This window comes from Penicillium vulpinum, assembly GCF_028829585.1.
Source record: "Penicillium vulpinum strain IBT 29486 chromosome Unknown utg000004l_segment0_segment0, whole genome shotgun sequence".
Classification (NCBI taxonomy): domain Eukaryota; kingdom Fungi; phylum Ascomycota; class Eurotiomycetes; order Eurotiales; family Aspergillaceae; genus Penicillium; species Penicillium vulpinum.
In genome coordinates, this window is record NW_026643244.1 from 4,654,532 (window position 1) to 4,670,602 (window position 16,071).

The 16,071-nt window shown below is 45.1% G+C and overlaps 6 protein-coding genes across 6 annotated transcripts; 4 read left to right on the plus strand and 2 right to left on the minus strand.

The window, feature by feature from the left end:
- Positions 1–1,475: 1,475 nt before the first annotated feature.
- On the plus strand, positions 1,476–3,129 carry N7479_010235 (ammonium transporter; the record flags this gene model as incomplete). The annotated part of the gene is made up of 5 exons (XM_057257926.1): positions 1,476–1,487; positions 1,545–1,759; positions 1,822–2,002; positions 2,060–2,380; positions 2,446–3,129. The coding sequence occupies 5 exons, from the start codon at positions 1,476–1,478 to the stop codon at positions 3,127–3,129; spliced, it is 1,413 nt and encodes a 470-aa protein (XP_057105384.1).
- A 1,176-nt stretch (positions 3,130–4,305) lies between these two features.
- Positions 4,306–6,622, plus strand: N7479_010236 (putative nucleoside diphosphatase (Ynd1); the record flags this gene model as incomplete). Its single annotated transcript, XM_057257927.1, has 4 exons — positions 4,306–4,315; positions 4,367–4,401; positions 4,457–4,583; positions 4,650–6,622. 4 exons carry the CDS (start codon positions 4,306–4,308, stop codon positions 6,620–6,622), a joined length of 2,145 nt encoding a protein of 714 aa, XP_057105385.1.
- Positions 6,623–7,374: 752 nt separating this feature from the next.
- lea1 (U2 snRNP complex subunit LEA1) lies at positions 7,375–8,362 on the plus strand (the record flags this gene model as incomplete). Its single annotated transcript, XM_057257928.1, has 4 exons — positions 7,375–7,453; positions 7,549–7,589; positions 7,639–7,899; positions 8,000–8,362. 4 exons carry the CDS (start codon positions 7,375–7,377, stop codon positions 8,360–8,362), a joined length of 744 nt encoding a protein of 247 aa, XP_057105386.1.
- A 1,658-nt stretch (positions 8,363–10,020) lies between these two features.
- N7479_010238 (uncharacterized protein) lies at positions 10,021–10,493 on the plus strand (the record flags this gene model as incomplete). The annotated part of the gene is made up of 2 exons (XM_057257929.1): positions 10,021–10,198; positions 10,384–10,493. 2 exons carry the CDS (start codon positions 10,021–10,023, stop codon positions 10,491–10,493), a joined length of 288 nt encoding a protein of 95 aa, XP_057105387.1.
- Positions 10,494–11,190: 697 nt separating this feature from the next.
- N7479_010239 (uncharacterized protein) lies at positions 11,191–11,652 on the minus strand (the record flags this gene model as incomplete). The annotated part of the gene is made up of 2 exons (XM_057257930.1): positions 11,191–11,350; positions 11,435–11,652. 2 exons carry the CDS (start codon positions 11,650–11,652, stop codon positions 11,191–11,193), a joined length of 378 nt encoding a protein of 125 aa, XP_057105388.1.
- Positions 11,653–13,756: 2,104 nt separating this feature from the next.
- On the minus strand, positions 13,757–15,265 carry N7479_010240 (MFS transporter; the record flags this gene model as incomplete). The annotated part of the gene is made up of 1 exon (XM_057257931.1): positions 13,757–15,265. One exon carries the CDS (start codon positions 15,263–15,265, stop codon positions 13,757–13,759), a length of 1,509 nt encoding a protein of 502 aa, XP_057105389.1.
- Between the last annotated feature and the right edge of the window lie 806 nt (positions 15,266–16,071).

Sequence of the window (16,071 nt, forward strand, 5' to 3'; positions counted from 1 at the left end):
TGTATATAGGCGCCCTAGCCACATCATTCCATTTCTATTCTTATCTTCTCTGGACTCAGCCTCACATGGGGTCCATCAGAGCATGATAGGGCTGAAATTGGATCGTCTGGCTAAATCCAGTGGATTTACCATTGAACAATGGCTTAAGAGAAAGAAATTGCTCAATATGAAACCAGTTTATGCAACATTCAGATTCCCAGGTTCTATCTATGTATTTAACCAATGTCGATACGCAAGGCCTAATAATAGACCCCTCGCTACGCGCCCACTAATATAAATATAAACCACAGGCCTATAAATCTTCCCCTTGATAAGCTTGTCAAGGTCGCTTCAATGTCGGAATCCTACATGGTTACGAACAAAAAGGCAATAATGTCAGGCCTTTTGACGTTAAAGCAAAACCAGTGCACTTTACCAGACTGCACATGGCCCATTCCTCCCGTAATACACATATTTCATGACCATTGAGGTAGATCTTGTATCATCTGAGAATACTCCATAGGGTATGGAACTTGTGGTTAGAATAAAAGCTGTGGGGCTTTCTTATTATTGAGGCTGAGAGGTTACTGCGGGGCACGGATCTAAGACAATAGACAGCCAGGAGCCCAAGTCGAGAATTGAATCATTCCAACATGTCATTTGGTGCCTAATGGTGTAATCATGATTTGATCGTTGTATCTTTGCCTGAAGGAGTTTCAATATTCATTATGAAATCTTAGCAGGAAGGGTGTAAATATATGCAAGGAATGTTATTTATAATCACGATGTTTGTTTTGGCCGTGGCATAATTCGCAGTTCATTTGCTGTGATCACCAAGGGCTAAAGAGAATAGAACTATTAGAGCCGCAAGGAATATGGGGCTATGGAGGCATTTATGCAACATACATACATATACTACAACCTCGGCCCCCGTTTGACACCCCACCCTGTTTATAATCAAACACTCCCTTTAATACTCTGTGTAAGAGAGACTACTCCGTATCATTTCCACGAATAGCTATAGTATAAGTATTCCCGAGGTCATATTCTAAGACATGTGTAAGCCGTATGCCAAGACCATTCCCCAGATAAGATAGGTGATAACAAGAGCCTAAGCCCTAGAGGGATGTAAGATCCGGGGTCAACAGGAGAACAAGACGTCATTGGATGATTGAAACGCTATTAAACTCATTTTCTCGGATCGTTATCTTAGATCAGATGGAATCAAGTTCCCTTATCGTAAAAAAACTAATCTGACAGTCATAGAAATTCAGGGGAGTTGGGTATTTCCCATGAACTGTGAGCGACTACTATAGATCCAAAGCTCCCCATTGATACAACGGAGTCTTGGCTGCTGTCATGACATAGATAAGAGGCTTGGGAATCTTTGCTCTGGCTACTATGAGCTATGTGAAGGTCCACTCTACCAGAGAATATATGTGCTGTGGACCCTGAACCAAAGAAGGATCTAGGAGCGATCCATTCTAGTTCTCATTATGGCCGACTCTGTAAGTCTAGTATGATTGGAATTACATGAAAATAGCTAACGCAATCATATAATATAGCCAGTATACAATGCGTCTACCCCAACAGGTGGAGATCCACTCAAGGTCGATGTAAATGCTCAATATGCAGGCGTCGAGTGGAACTATACCTATATCATCCTTTGCTCGTTCATTGTTTGGTTGATCATCCCCGGAATTGGTCTTCTTTACAGTGGCCTTGCACGGAGAAAATCAGCACTGGCTTTACTCTTCCAGGCGTTCATGATTGTGGCTGTGTATGTTGATGTCTTCTTCAAAACACTAGCGTACGTCGTGCTGACACAAAGGATCCCACTAGAACAACGTTCCAATGGATATTCTGGGGTTACTCATTGGCCTATGCACGGGATGCAAGTCCATTCATCGGAACCCTTAAGAACTTTGGTCTGAGAGGTGTGATGGTAGCACCATCGCCTGGCTCGGCCGATCTCCCTGAGATTGTATTCTGCTTTTATCAACTTCTATTCTGCGCGTGCACGGTAAGTAACACTTGACAACACAATGTCGCGGAATTAAAGCTAATGGAATCTTGATAGGTTATGATTGTCGTTGGCGGGGCATTCGAACGAGGTAATATGATTCCCTCGCTGATCTTTAGTTTCTGCTGGGCGACTGTCGTCTATTGCCCCCTGGCCTGTTGGACCTGGAATAGCAACGGGTGGCTGTACAACCTCCCGTCGCTTGATTTCGCCGGTGGCGGCCCGGTTCACATCGCATCTGGCTGGTCCGCATTGGCTTATGCATTTGTTCTGGGAAAACGTAAGAATATCGACCAGCCTTCACATGCGAAGCCCCACAACACCACCTTGGTCTTCTTGGGGACGAGCCTGATCTGGTTTGGATGGTTTGGGTTCAATGTATGTCACACATGTGACTTTTCCCCACGCCTCTCTTAACTCATCCTGACAGATATTCTTTTTAGGGCGGCTCGACTCTCAATGCTAGCGTGCGGGCAATGCTAGCGGCATTTAACACCAACACTGCGGCTTGCACGGGAGTACTAGGATGGGTGCTGGTCGACTATATCAAGCACCGTGGGAGGTTCTCTATAGTAGGAGCGTGCGAAGGCGCAATCGCCGGGCTCGTTGGCATCACGCCAGCCGCCGGATTTGTGTCCGTATGGCTTGCTGCCCTTATCGGGTTCTTCACGAGCATCGTTTGCGCTCTCCTCCAAGACATCAACGAGTGGTTACACATAGACGAGGGGATGGATGTATTCAAGCTACACGGTATCGGCGGGATGGTGGGGGCATTCCTCACGGGGATCTTTGCGTCGCAGTCTATTGCGGCGTTGGATGGCGTGACCGAAGCCAGAGGGGGGATTGATGGCAATGGAGTGCAAGTTGGAAAACAATTGGCTGAGGTGTGTGCTATCTCGGCATATTCTTTCATTGTTTCGTGTGTCCTACTCTACATTCTCAAGTTCTTGCCGGGGATGCAATTGCGCGTGCATGAGGAGGTGGAAATGATTGGCTTGGACCGTTCGCACTTTATCGATGAGCAGATTGGTGAGCGGGCGCTCCGAGATATCTGTGGGTCTTCATCCCCGAGCGTGCTTAATGGACAGGTTCCTGTAGTGGTTAGTCCTCAGGAAACGAAGAAGTGATCGGGTTACCCCGTAATTTGTACAGCCTCGTGACTTGAAACCCCATAATTGTATGTTGTATGTGTAGAACATGCAACTTGTCTCGGATCCACATTGTTTTATTACTTCAACATTTCTATTTTAATTTCTAAGCTTTTATTATTATTATTTATTTTCTACCAATATCTTAATGAGAGATATCTAAGAAGAAAACTTGTGACTTGGAATTTGAACAGAATCTGAGTTGATACATATGTGCATGTATATGTACCAACCGGTAGTCATTTCTCTACACATATTACTGGGAATATTGGGGAAAACATAAAAAGTCTTGGCCAAGACATACAAAGTACCCTTGTTCACCCATAGTGACGCAACACTCCGGCTTCCAAGGCCGGGGAAGGGGGTGACGTATACTCTCCCCTCAGTGTTTTAGTGTAAGCCCTGTAGGGTCAATTTTTTTTTTCTATGACGAGGCTGGAATACATATCCGATTGCCAATGTACTATATACTCTGTACGTACAACTTATATATATTATCATACAATACTATAATAAATGAAGTTGAGATAGTCAAGATCTTCAGTGGAACTGTCCCTGTCAAGATCAAAACAACGTGATCTGCATGCCGCAGACGTGTACATATCTGCAAGAAAATAAGTGTACACTAGAATATAGTACGGAGTACAATATAGAGAGATTTTAATATATTGTACAATATTGTAGACATTCGACTGTATATATATATATATATATATATATATATATACTATTACTCCGTTCATATTGTATGGAGTGTACATTGAAATAATCCTATAATTCCAAGTTTGGAAATAAGCTAAAAAGTTCAAAAAAAAAAAAAAAAAAAAAAGAAACTTTGTTACATACAGTTATATTACCAATAAATTACCACACTTTTCCTAATGCAGACCGAACTGGGCCCACTTTACCGTTGAAGAAGTTCCAGTCTGGCCTGTCATGTTTCGTATCGCCCCGGAGTCGTCGCGTCCAGGCCGCTTTTGGAACTCTCCCTTATCTTTCTTGGCTTCGGCCCTCCCTCTCTTCTCTCTCTTCTCTCTTCTCTCTCAAGTCTTCTATTACTTCCTGTCATTCGTTTACATATTCTTGAATAAATTGTCCTCTTTCCTTTGACAAGTCTGTCATGATCTCATGATCTGCGAATAATCAAAAGTCCAAATGGGCAAATGTAGTGTCCCACCTCAACTTTCATTATGCGGTAAATTAACTTTTCTATTAGGGCGTTATGGTGTAGTCCTAGACGCGGGCTCGTCTGTATGTCAACCTGGTTTCGGAGACATGGGAGTCATGCAACTAATCAACCACATAGGGGACTCGCGTACATGTTTACCGATGGCTACGAAATTCTGCTGCACGAAAGAACGCCCATGTGGAGGAGTTGAAATCGCTGCCGGAAATCAAAACTAAGGAGGAATGGACGAAGAAGATTCGCCCTGGTGAGCTTTGCTTGAGTCAATAATCAACCTACCAACAACCTGACACTAACCCACCTGCGCAAAAAGGTGTTTCTTCATTCGCCAACAGACCCGAATTGGTTGGATCAGACCATCTCGCTCAACTATTAGACCATGCCAAGGGTATCGTCCCTGCCGAGGATGCCAAGCACACTCCCATCTTTCTTCTCGCCACTGCGGGCATGCGGCTGCTTGGAAACCTTGAGCGACAATTACTTCTGGATCAGATATGTTCTTATGCCCGTAAAAACTCAGAGTTTCTGCTTCCGGATTGTGGTGTTCACATCCAGGTGATTCCAGGTGTGACCGAGGGGCTATACGGATGGATTGCGACAAACTACCTGATGGGATCCTTTGATGCCCCGGAAAAGCATGACCATGGAAAGGGACACAGCACCTACGGATTCCTCGATATGGGTGGCGCGTCGGCCCAAATTGCGTTCGCTCCCAATGTTACGGAGACAGAAAAGCACGCCGAAGACCTTAAATTGTTGCGATTGCGGAACATCGATGGATCAGTTCAAGAGCACAGGGTGTTTGTCACTTCATGGTTGGAATTCGGCGTGCATGAAGCCCGACGACGCTATCTGGATGCTTTGCAGACGGCAACTGGGCCAGGTATCAAAGAGTTGCCTGACCCTTGTCTCCCTAGTGGATTGCGTACTACACTTGACGGCAAAGTCGCACCGGCGAGCGAGACGGAAACCTATCTACTAGGTACAGGGAAATTTGATGAATGTCTTCGTCAGACGTTCCCATTGCTGGACAAGGATGCTCCGTGTGCGGATGAACCGTGTCTGCTCAACGGTATCCACGTTCCAGCTATCGACTTCGATGTTAACCATTTTATCGGAATCAGCGAGTACTGGCACACCACTCACGAGATTTTCGAAATGGGATACAAGGACAAAGCATACGACTTCAACACATATCAGGAACGGGTCCAAACGTTCTGCTCTCAAGATTGGGACTCCATTGAGCATGGTATTGAGCAGCACAAATGGGGAAAGAAAGTCGATCACCAAAAGGCCTACGAAGTATGCTTCAAGGCATCATGGATCATCAATATGCTGCACGATGGCATTGGAGTGCCTCGCGTGGGGTTGGAAGATACAACTGGCTCTTCTCACAACGGCACTAAAGAAGTCTTGGCTCATGGAAAAGAAAAGGGATATCTTGATGCTTTCCAAGCGGTTAATAAGATTGACGCGACCGAAGTGAGTTGGACTTTGGGCAAGATCGTCTTGTACGCATCTTCTCAGGTTCCTCTAGAGATCGAAGACCAAGGTCTTCCAGTGGGCTTTGGCAGCAATGTTCCTGGTGTCCCGGCCGACTTCCAGTATCCCAGTGTTCAGCTATTACCAGACTCAGATGGCTTCCACAGTGAGCACTGGCATGACGCATTATTTGACGGTGATTCTCCGCGCCGGATTCCAGGCTTCATCCTCTTCATGCTCATTGTTGTCGTGGCTGCCTTCTTCTTGTGCGGACGCAGTCGTCGATCGCGGGTTTTTAACCGTATAACCAACGTGTTACGCCGTGGTGGGCCATCGCACCCCAATCATCCGAAGAAACGAAAGGCACTTAAGTCGATGTTGCCATTCATCGGTCGAAGTACCCCCTCTTACGAGCGAGTCCTCGAGGACGGTGCTCAAGATTACGAACTTGATGCCGTTGAGTCCGACGGGAGTGAGGATGGTGGACGTCTTTCTGAGATAGACTCAGATAGACTGGGACCCCCAAAGCGAGCATCAAGCTGGGGCAGCAACAGCAATCCTCCCAGTTTCAAATACGCGTTAGACAACAGTTCGACCGGGACGATTGGTCTTGGGATCAGCGGCGGCGGCGGTGGCTCGGGCATCGCTATGGACCGAGCAGGCTTGGTAGTCAGGACGGAGAGCAGGGACCACCTGTCTCCCATTGCTCTAGGCCCTACAACCAACGGCCGTCGATCAAGAGCCGGCAGTCCGACAAGATCCCACCAAAAATCACCTAGCATGACGCCCCTGGCCGACGACTAATGCGACATATCCACCTGATCTGAATTTTGCATAATCACTCACACTGCATCGCATTTTCACTTGGAGTTTGATTTCTTGACATGCATCGACTCATGTCGGCGCTGTTTTGTTTTTCATATGCAAAGGGAGTTCACATCTTTTTATTGAGGCTTTTTATCGAGTCGCGTGCTTCGTGGCAGCCTGCCTTCGATTCTTCATATCATATTTCAACCCTGTACTCTGGAGTACCTTTTTGTTTGTTGGTTGCGGTGCTTTGGGTCTCAGGGAGGTGGTTTACACGTAATAAGGTGTGTACTATTAGAAGATGTCGTTCCTGAATATAGATTAATACATTGCCAAGGCCTACTCTACGTTTAAACTACATATCGATAGGTACATACATCCTAGTACTGATAAGCATAGCCTCATCAAATGCTACCTACCTACCTAGTAGCCCCGATAGTTACCTAATACTGTTTGCATGTTAAATCACTAGCTACACATGGATGGATGAGTTGGTTAAATATGTACTCTGGAACAGTTATGGATATTTGTACCATATTTGCAAGGCAACAAAGTGTCATGTGATAGTGGTGTCACCGCCTGGCAAAAATGATGTAGAGAGAAACCGGCGCATCGAGCTTCTGATTCATTCGTTGCATTGATTCACCAAGCTTGTTCAACATACTTCCACAGCACTCCATCCATGTCGGCACAATAAAACTTACATTCTCATACACATCCTACCCCCAGAAACAGCCACCACCGCCACTATGCGCTTGACTGCTGAGCTTATCCAAAGTTCCCTAACATACATCAATCCGCTCACAGATCGCGAGCTGGATCTCCGAGGTGCGTTCACCCACTACACACCTACCTGAAAAGAACAGGTACTACACTTTTGATTAAGAGCTGGATTGATATCGTCTTTTTGTGTGGTCGTGTAGGTCACAAGATCCCCACAATCGAGAACTTGGGTGTCGCCAAAGTAAGTACTGTTTCTTCCAACCAATTGATCTGATGTTGACAGTTCGTAGGATCAAGATGCAATCGACTTCACCGATAATGACATCTCCTCCCTTGGAAACTTCCCTCACTTTCCTCGCCTCCGCACCCTCCTCCTCGCCCGCAATCGTATCAATCACATCCAACCAGCACTCGCAACTTCAGTGCCTAACCTAACCACTCTGGTTCTGACTGCAAACAATGTGTCCGAGCTTGCCGACCTAGATCCGCTGCGGACATTGGGACGGTTGACGCACTTGACCCTTTTGCAAAACCCGGTGACACGCAAAGAGGTTTGTCTAGCCCTCAGCCCATAATATACTAGTCAGACCTGGCTCATATGTGGTATGGCCTGGACTCTGTTGGAAGATAAGCTAACTGGTTTTCTTGTAGAACTACCGCTACTGGACTATCTGGCGCATTCCCTCCGTCCGATTCCTTGACTTCCAGAAAGTGACCGACGCCGAGCGCGCTACAGCTAAAGAGCTCCTCGGTACCTACGAGGAACCGTCATCCCTCGCATCCAAGATTATGGGTGTCAAGTCCCGCACTTTCGACGTCTCCACCCCAGCTGGACGTACCCCCGCCGAAAAGGGTGTTCGAGTACAACTCACCGACAAGGAGCGCAAGCGTGTTGAGCAGCTGATTCGCGACGCAAAGAGTCTGCAGGAGATTACGAAGTTGGAGAAGGAGCTTAACGAGGGACGTATACCCGGTGGAGCTGATTTCGATGGTGACGAGGCCATGCAGATGTGAGAGGTGAGGTTTGGCTTTTTCTCACGGATTGTATCGCGGATCATGAACTTAAAATCACGTTTTATTGTCTTCCTCTTCTTCTCGTCTGCGGCTTAGTTTTCTGGGGGTTCTTTTCTGGCCGGGTGGTGTTTACTGTGTATCGTGTATAGGTAATCAGTTATTCATGGGCTCCTAGTTTGGGATTAGAAAAAAAAAGATCCTTGCTATGAATTGTGCGCATGTCGAATCCAAAAGTCCATTCCTTGGTCTTTTTCCAACAGAAAATATGCAGTTAGTCTATCGGGCTGTGTCTGGAGTAGCAATAATCAACGTACTCTACACAGCATTAAGCCTAAATGTTCACTTGCTAGCTATTCTTTGCTTGACGGCCTCGCGACGCATCCATCGGCCAATGGTTACAGATACCATTGATCGGCGTACGGATAGACATCGTCTGGGTTAGTCCATAGCGTGCGCCATAAGGGGGCATTGGACAAGTCTAGCTATCTTTAAGGATCTTACATTTTTATACATTTATTATATATTGAATTTCGCATTTCGCATTTCACGTATCACGCTATTGAGTCCGAGGAGAAAGTAGGATTGTCTTTGCTCTCTATAGCTTCACCACTACTGTCTTGTATCACTTTAATCCCTGTGACATCCCTGTGAAGTATTGAGTTTGAATTGATTAACTAGAGACGTAGTTTCAACGCAAAAATTAAACGATACATGCCAAATCCTACAATTTTGCTTCAGCTCCAAATACATAGGCCATTATGATACTCCGGGATCATTCATACTTAGGATCTTCGATCCTAGCCTTGTAGAATTCGGCATCATTCCACCCTCTCTTGTCCATCACTGTCTCGGGTGTGCTTACATCACTAAACGACACATACTGTCCCATATCACCTTTTGCCCCTCGTACCCAGGCATACTCCCCAGAAGGATGTTTATCAACCCGCATGAGGCCATCAAAGTCCCCACTATTTGTGTTGTATTGATACGTAGCGGCTGTATAGCAGAATGTCATCATCCTTGTAACTAGTAGAAAGATCGTGACCATTTCTCGCCCTGTATTTCACTTTAGATAAAGGGATTGGCTTTCCATCCTTCCTCAGTTCGATTTCCTTCCCTTTTCCCACCCCCATTATACTTGCGCAAGTAATCTCCTCGATAGCCCACACCTTGTCACCATACCAGAGCACCCCATAAGCCTTCAGAACAGTATATTCATGGCTCTTTTTGATTTTTTTAGGTTTTTGACATCTGACGCATTGGTTGGAACGTACAACATTAACTTATGGGAGGCCGAGCTTGCGGCAACAGATGCTGGGAGATAGGAGATTTGTTCGAGAGAATGCGGGTTGCCATCGGGTATTGCTGACCAGACGAAGTCGTCTATCGTTGTGATTTCTGCCCTGATTTGATATCTATCATGCGAAATTTGCCTCCTGGTGCGGCAAATAGAGCAACTAGGCCCCGGTCAGCTGTCTTCCGGATTTTTATTTCAGAAAGGTCGGCCAGAACGTCCTTTTGCTAGGGCTATATGGGTGTTCTGTGTCTGTTTTAAGCTGATCGGAGAAAATGGTAGCTTGGTAATCGCCCGTATTCGATTACCTCGGCATCCTGACACTCTGCAAAATGTAATTGAGGCCGACGACCATTACTCTAGTATGTGCAAGGTTTCGGCCATGCGTTTTGTGCAGCAGCAGCTTCCGGCGGTAGTTGTACCTCAAGTGTATGCTTATGAGGGACCCGGATCATCACTGGCTATCGATGCTGGCGCAAGCTATATGCTTTTAGAGAGTTTCTACGGGAATACCTTACAGGATACTGCTTTTGATATTTGCAGTCTGTCTGTAAGTGAAAAACTTCTTGCCGTGTTTTGCAATTTATCATATTATTCCCTTGGTAATATACTTCCCAAGTCTGTTATAAGATACAAAAAAGGCTCTAGACTGAAATTCAAGAGCATATCACTATTCAGTGGACAAGTGTCCAGGTCTAACTAGCAAGTTTGACATATCCACTGATAGGCTCCATCCCTTCCATCACTGAGGCCGGAGAGCCTGTTACTGAGAAGTTGTCTATCGCGGCCTCCGAGGGACTTGTCCCTCCCGGGCCTTTCTTTGATACCAGCGAGTAATTTACCGCTATGGGACAGGCTGTACTCCGCAGAGCGGATTGTCCTGATATGAGCCATAAAAAAGGCTCTAGTTATGCACTTTGTCAAACTTGGGGCCTTGGTCTTCCTTGACATAGTTCGAACCACCCATTTGTTCAAGACATCTCTTACCAAAATATCCACTTAACTATATGGATATGGAGACACAGAATATCCTCGTTGACGATGATTTCAACTGAATGGCCCTAATTGACTGGAAATTCGCGCAAACTGCCCCTTGGGAAGTCAACCATTACAACATGCCTTTCCCACTGCTGGATCTAGACGAAGACATTCGAAACATTTTGAATGACCTAACGTATCCCGCGTGTGGCAATGTATCGCGACAGGATTTGACCCGCAGACTGTACTGCCGAAAATTCCAGGATGCCAAAACGACACTTGAAGGGGAGGGACGGTTCCTTGATTCCTTGACAAGGAATTTGGCGAGGTATTGGAAAGTTCAGCATCAAGGATTTACGCTTGTTTCACAACCCTCCGGGGGTCTCCAGAGAGTGATAAAATCTATGTTCGTGTGATGGTGCAGCTGGCATTTGGGGTTGATAATGAAAAAAAAAAAAAAAAAAAAAAACTGATCAGTACCTGAAAGATATGGAGTGCATTTTGGAATGAGCAGAGCAAAAAGTGGGTACATGACGATGACAAGATCCTGATACAATTAAATGATAAAGGCCAGGAGTCTTTCCTTGTTGAGAATTTCTCCTTCCACTAATCTGCCCGTCTCAGTGACCTCGCCATTGACTTGCTGATAGCGTACCAGGGCGGGAATATTTTTAGTGTCCCACGTTGTTCGATAGAAATTATGAGGGTCCTTCCATCTGATAAATATTAGCTTAACGTACCAGAGAACATGTTTTCAATGTAATTTGGAAATAAGATATTGTTTAGATGGTAAAACTTACTCGGGCTTTTGTCCAACCTCGACAATAGCTAATGCCGGCGCATCATCTCCAGCAAATGCGTTATTGATATGTGGCAGAGCATCCCGTACATCTGGACACCAAGGTTGTTTGGTAATTGGATCTGGTGAAGATATGAAAGCAATGAATAATTTTGAGTTCGGGCTTAATGCCAGCTTCTTCGCCGAGCTTGGCAGTGTGAAATTCTTGATGATTGGCATTCTTGCTTTGGCGTATTTAGTTCGAACTTGGGTCCAGAGCGTGCAAGAAGTAGACAATAAAGATTTGTTCAAGATATGAAGTCGAGGTATTTACAATCAGATAGGCAATTGTGGCTTTTGCTGACTTTATGACTAAGCAAATCACAACTGGTGCGTGAGGCTTTCCTTTTGCAACCTATGCACTTAGTACAACTGTCAATCTAACCTCTTCATATAGTCAAGCCTTAGGGTTCAGTTGCCTCTAGCTATGAAATCTATTTCCTGATTTTTATTGGACTATGATCTACATATAATGCATGTGCTGAAATATGGATATGCTCGTATTCTGGAAGACCTTGGGTTCAGTCCCAGCCCCTAGCGTGTTTTCCGCCCTCATTTAGATATTGGATCAAAATTGTCAGCCGTAGCATTCAACTTGTCCACCCTGGATGAAGTCACCGGTTTCTGTGCACAATCAATCCATCAGACTTATTCTCAATTCTCTTGATTATGGGTAGGGAGATCATTGGGCTTTGGATTTTTCACGAAGGGACAACTTCGGCACTTTCTTGAATCGACACTTGAGGCTCGTGGCAACGTTGTGTATTTTGTTTCGCCTCAATAATATCCTTAATAGGGCCACCCTTACCTTTGAAATATCCGTCAGTTTGAGTCTCCATCATTGCATTCTTTTTGAATTCGGCCTTCGGCGCTCTCTTATGTGGATTTCAATGGCCGTGGGTCGAGGAATGCTTCTCGGTGCTGGACGTAAGGAAAAATACCAGACACTTATGTACGGACTTCTCGTCAACCAGGCCATCCCAATAAAAAATACGAAGTAGCCGATGGTTTGTACAGGGGAAGGTCGCCAGGATAGTGGAGTGAAAGCTTAATCGGATTGCTTGCCTTTTTCGGTGGTAGGTTTTTGTAGATGGGAAGTTGTGGCTCAATCTTGATCGTTCCACTCGAGTCCCGTGGTGAGGGACATGTTGTGCTGCGAGTATAAAATGCTGTGCATACTAGGATCGTCTAGGCGAAGTGATATGATAGGACGGTAGTTAATGCCACGAAGGCACTCAGCCCTGACATAGCTGCGTTCGCGGTCCACTTGACGAAAAGATCATGTCTTCGAGGCTGTGGTTGTGTCCATGTGGGAGACACTAGAAACCAGATTACCGTTGTACTACCGTTGAAATACTAAAATTCGTAATACTATGGTAGTAAGTGCATTGTTTATGGAATACTAAAGTTATACGGTATAAATATTAATACTATATGCTCTTCCTAAATACCCTTCAAATACAAATGTCAACGGCAAAATACCCTATAAATGCGTATTTTCTATCAACTCGTAAAGTATGATGCTAAAATACTAAAATTTAGTGAATTAAATACTATAAACTAATAAAATACTACTCAAATACCTTGGGGAGTATGAATACTATTAGTCATCCCATACAACAGCTCCTTCCTCCAGAGTAGTAGATCAACAACATCAGCTCTCACCTTCGCAAATTAGGGACAGATAGCTCAGTTAGTTAGATAGCCAATATTAATTCCGCAGCACGCGGGTTCGAGTCCAGCCATTACCAAAAAAAAATAAAAAATAGAAGTAGTCTGTAGTAGTAAATAGAGAGTAACAAATATAAAGTACACTTGATATTAGACCCCCATAGTAAAAGTACGTACGTAAAGTATACGTAGTAGTAATCTAAAATTAGAATACATCCATACATTATGTAGGTATGTATTATTTTTGAAAATCTAATACTAGTAGAATACTAGTAGAATGCCAGTAGAATGCCAGTAGAATGCCGTCGTACTACCGCATTGTAGGTAGAATACGTATTTATCTAGGCAATATATAATCTATAAAATACCGTGTTTACCGCATTCTTAAAAGATTACTGTATTAAACTAAATACCAGATTACCACTATCACTATACTGGTATTTCGTTTTTTAGTGTCTCCCGCATGGGTCAAAGTAATGTGAAGACTTACATATATACGAACAGGGGAGGAGCGATAAGCCGACTTCCACACCTGGGCAGAAAAGTGAGGCTGATATTCCATTTATTTTCGATAGAATTGGATATTTGAGTATATCTAGATCATAACTTATTTTCAAGCTTCCTCACTCTTGACATTCACTGACTGTCTCTCGGCTTGCCAACCATTAAATGCGTAGATCGCACTCAGGAACATCCCCAGCCCACCAAGACCAACGGCTAAATATAACGCGCCCCTGTATCCTTTCAGAACATTGTCCGGAGTGTGGCCTCCATTGTTGACATGGACTTCCACAGTTCCGGCGAGTCCCAAACTCAGCGATATACTGTAGTTGACAACAGTAGTCACCAGTGATGCAGCGACACCCTGATGCTTGCGCTCAACTGCATTCGACAACATCAGAGTCGCCGCAGGGAAAGACATATCCATACCCCAAGGGGTAACCAACAAGCAAACAAATGTCAGTGCCCAATAGGTTTGGTGCACTGGTGCTATCGCTATCAAAACATTGCCTAATGTGAATGCACTCATCGACAACACCATGATCAGGGCGGGGCGCATCCGGCCCATCAGCCACCCGGTAACAACACATGCGGCGATACCCACAGGGCCAACGGGAACGAAATGGGCAGATGCTACGAGAGGAGTCACCTGGCGGAACACCTCTTCAAATCGCCAGAAGTAGTAGATCCAAATCCCAAATGAGCCCCAACCGCAGGCGACACAGCCAAGGACAAACGAGACATCGCGACTGAATGCGTGGAACGGAATGAGGGGATGTTCAGCCACTCGGAATTCGACATAGAAGAAGGCGGCAATCAGCAAAATTCCAATGATCAGAAGGATGTAGATGTAAGGCTCGCTCCATCCCACGATAGGCGCCTGGTTCCATGCAATGTTTACAAGCACTAGGCCACCGATACCGCAAGCTCCACCGAGTAAATCGAGAGCTTTGAGTAGCCCCATGAATGATTTGTTAAAGGGGGTGCCATGGTGAGTGGACGGGATCACAAGCAGGCCTAATGCTGCGCAACAGAGGGCAACAATAGCCTGTGTCCAATATGTCCAGGGCCACCAAGCCAACTGAGAGAATATGGCACCGAAGAGAGCCCCCAAAAGGGCACTGTTTGGGGCAGTGGCCCCAAAGACGGCGAAAACCATATTCTTTCTCTTCCCTGGTTGGTATGTAGCTCCAAGAAGAGCCAATGCGTTGGGCATCAGCAATGCGCCACCGATGCCTTGGAAAACACGTGCAAAGATGAACAGGATATAGTTCGAATAGACGCTGAGACCTGCGACAAGAGACCAGAGCGCAACCCAACAAAATCCAATGATAAAAATTCGACGATAACCGAAGAGATCGCCGCACCGGCCAGACACCAAGATGAATGTGCCAACAGTCAACGAGTACCCAGCCATGAACCAGCTCAAAACGCCAGGGTCATCGATACCAAAGCTCTCGCCGATAATATCAAGTGGCGAAAGACATACTCCGATATTGGTTTGGGTCATAAATTGACCCATGCAAACAATGGCAATGAATAAGACCTCGTGTATGGGCGAGAAGGTTGAAGCGAGGGATTGCGCCGACTCGACTGGGTTTAAATTCATGTCGTTCCCCATGATGAATCACAAAGATAAATATAACCTCTCGAGGTGTTGGGAAAAAGAGTGAATAGTGATGAAGGGGAAGAGGATTTGAGTCACGGTAGTTCTTTCTTGAATCAATCTCGTATTTTGTTGGGTTGCCACCAGCCCTATGGCGTTTGAAAAAAAAAAAAAAAAAAAAAAAGGGTCTCCCAAGGAGATGAAGATAATAATATTGCTGATTAGTAGTCCTGTCAAAAATCACAACCAACACCCTTTTGTGGGCCACATGGTCAATTTGCTCCACCGTTGACCGCGAAAGATGTTCGGCTTCGGAGTTAAGTTGAATCATATCAGCAAGATCAATTCCGAGACTCCCAAACACCACAATGAGGTTATTCTGGTTACTCAGTAAGTATATCCGCATGTTGGAGAAATGGAGAAAGTTAGAAAAGTCATCCTTCATTGGATGGCGTTGGGTGCCGATATTTCACGGAATCTATGGTATCCGATGCTTCGGAAATCCACGTTCGTTTACGCGACAGTAATACCCAAATGCTTCTCTAGACTTTGATTCTATCACATATTTAAAAAGCATTGTAAATTTACATCTATGAAATCACCTGACCTATTTGCAATCCGACAGGGGACCTCAGGAGTTCCTGATTAATAACGAGAATATCACCTGGGCAAGGGTGACTTCTCGTAGCTTTCAAGGTAAGTTCTAAAAAAAATCAGCTAGGTTGGAAATGGACGTATCTGATCTCTCTAGTGCCCTAGACACGTTCAATCTATGGAGAAGATTCATATTTTACACCTTTTTCGCCTATCTTCTATATTTT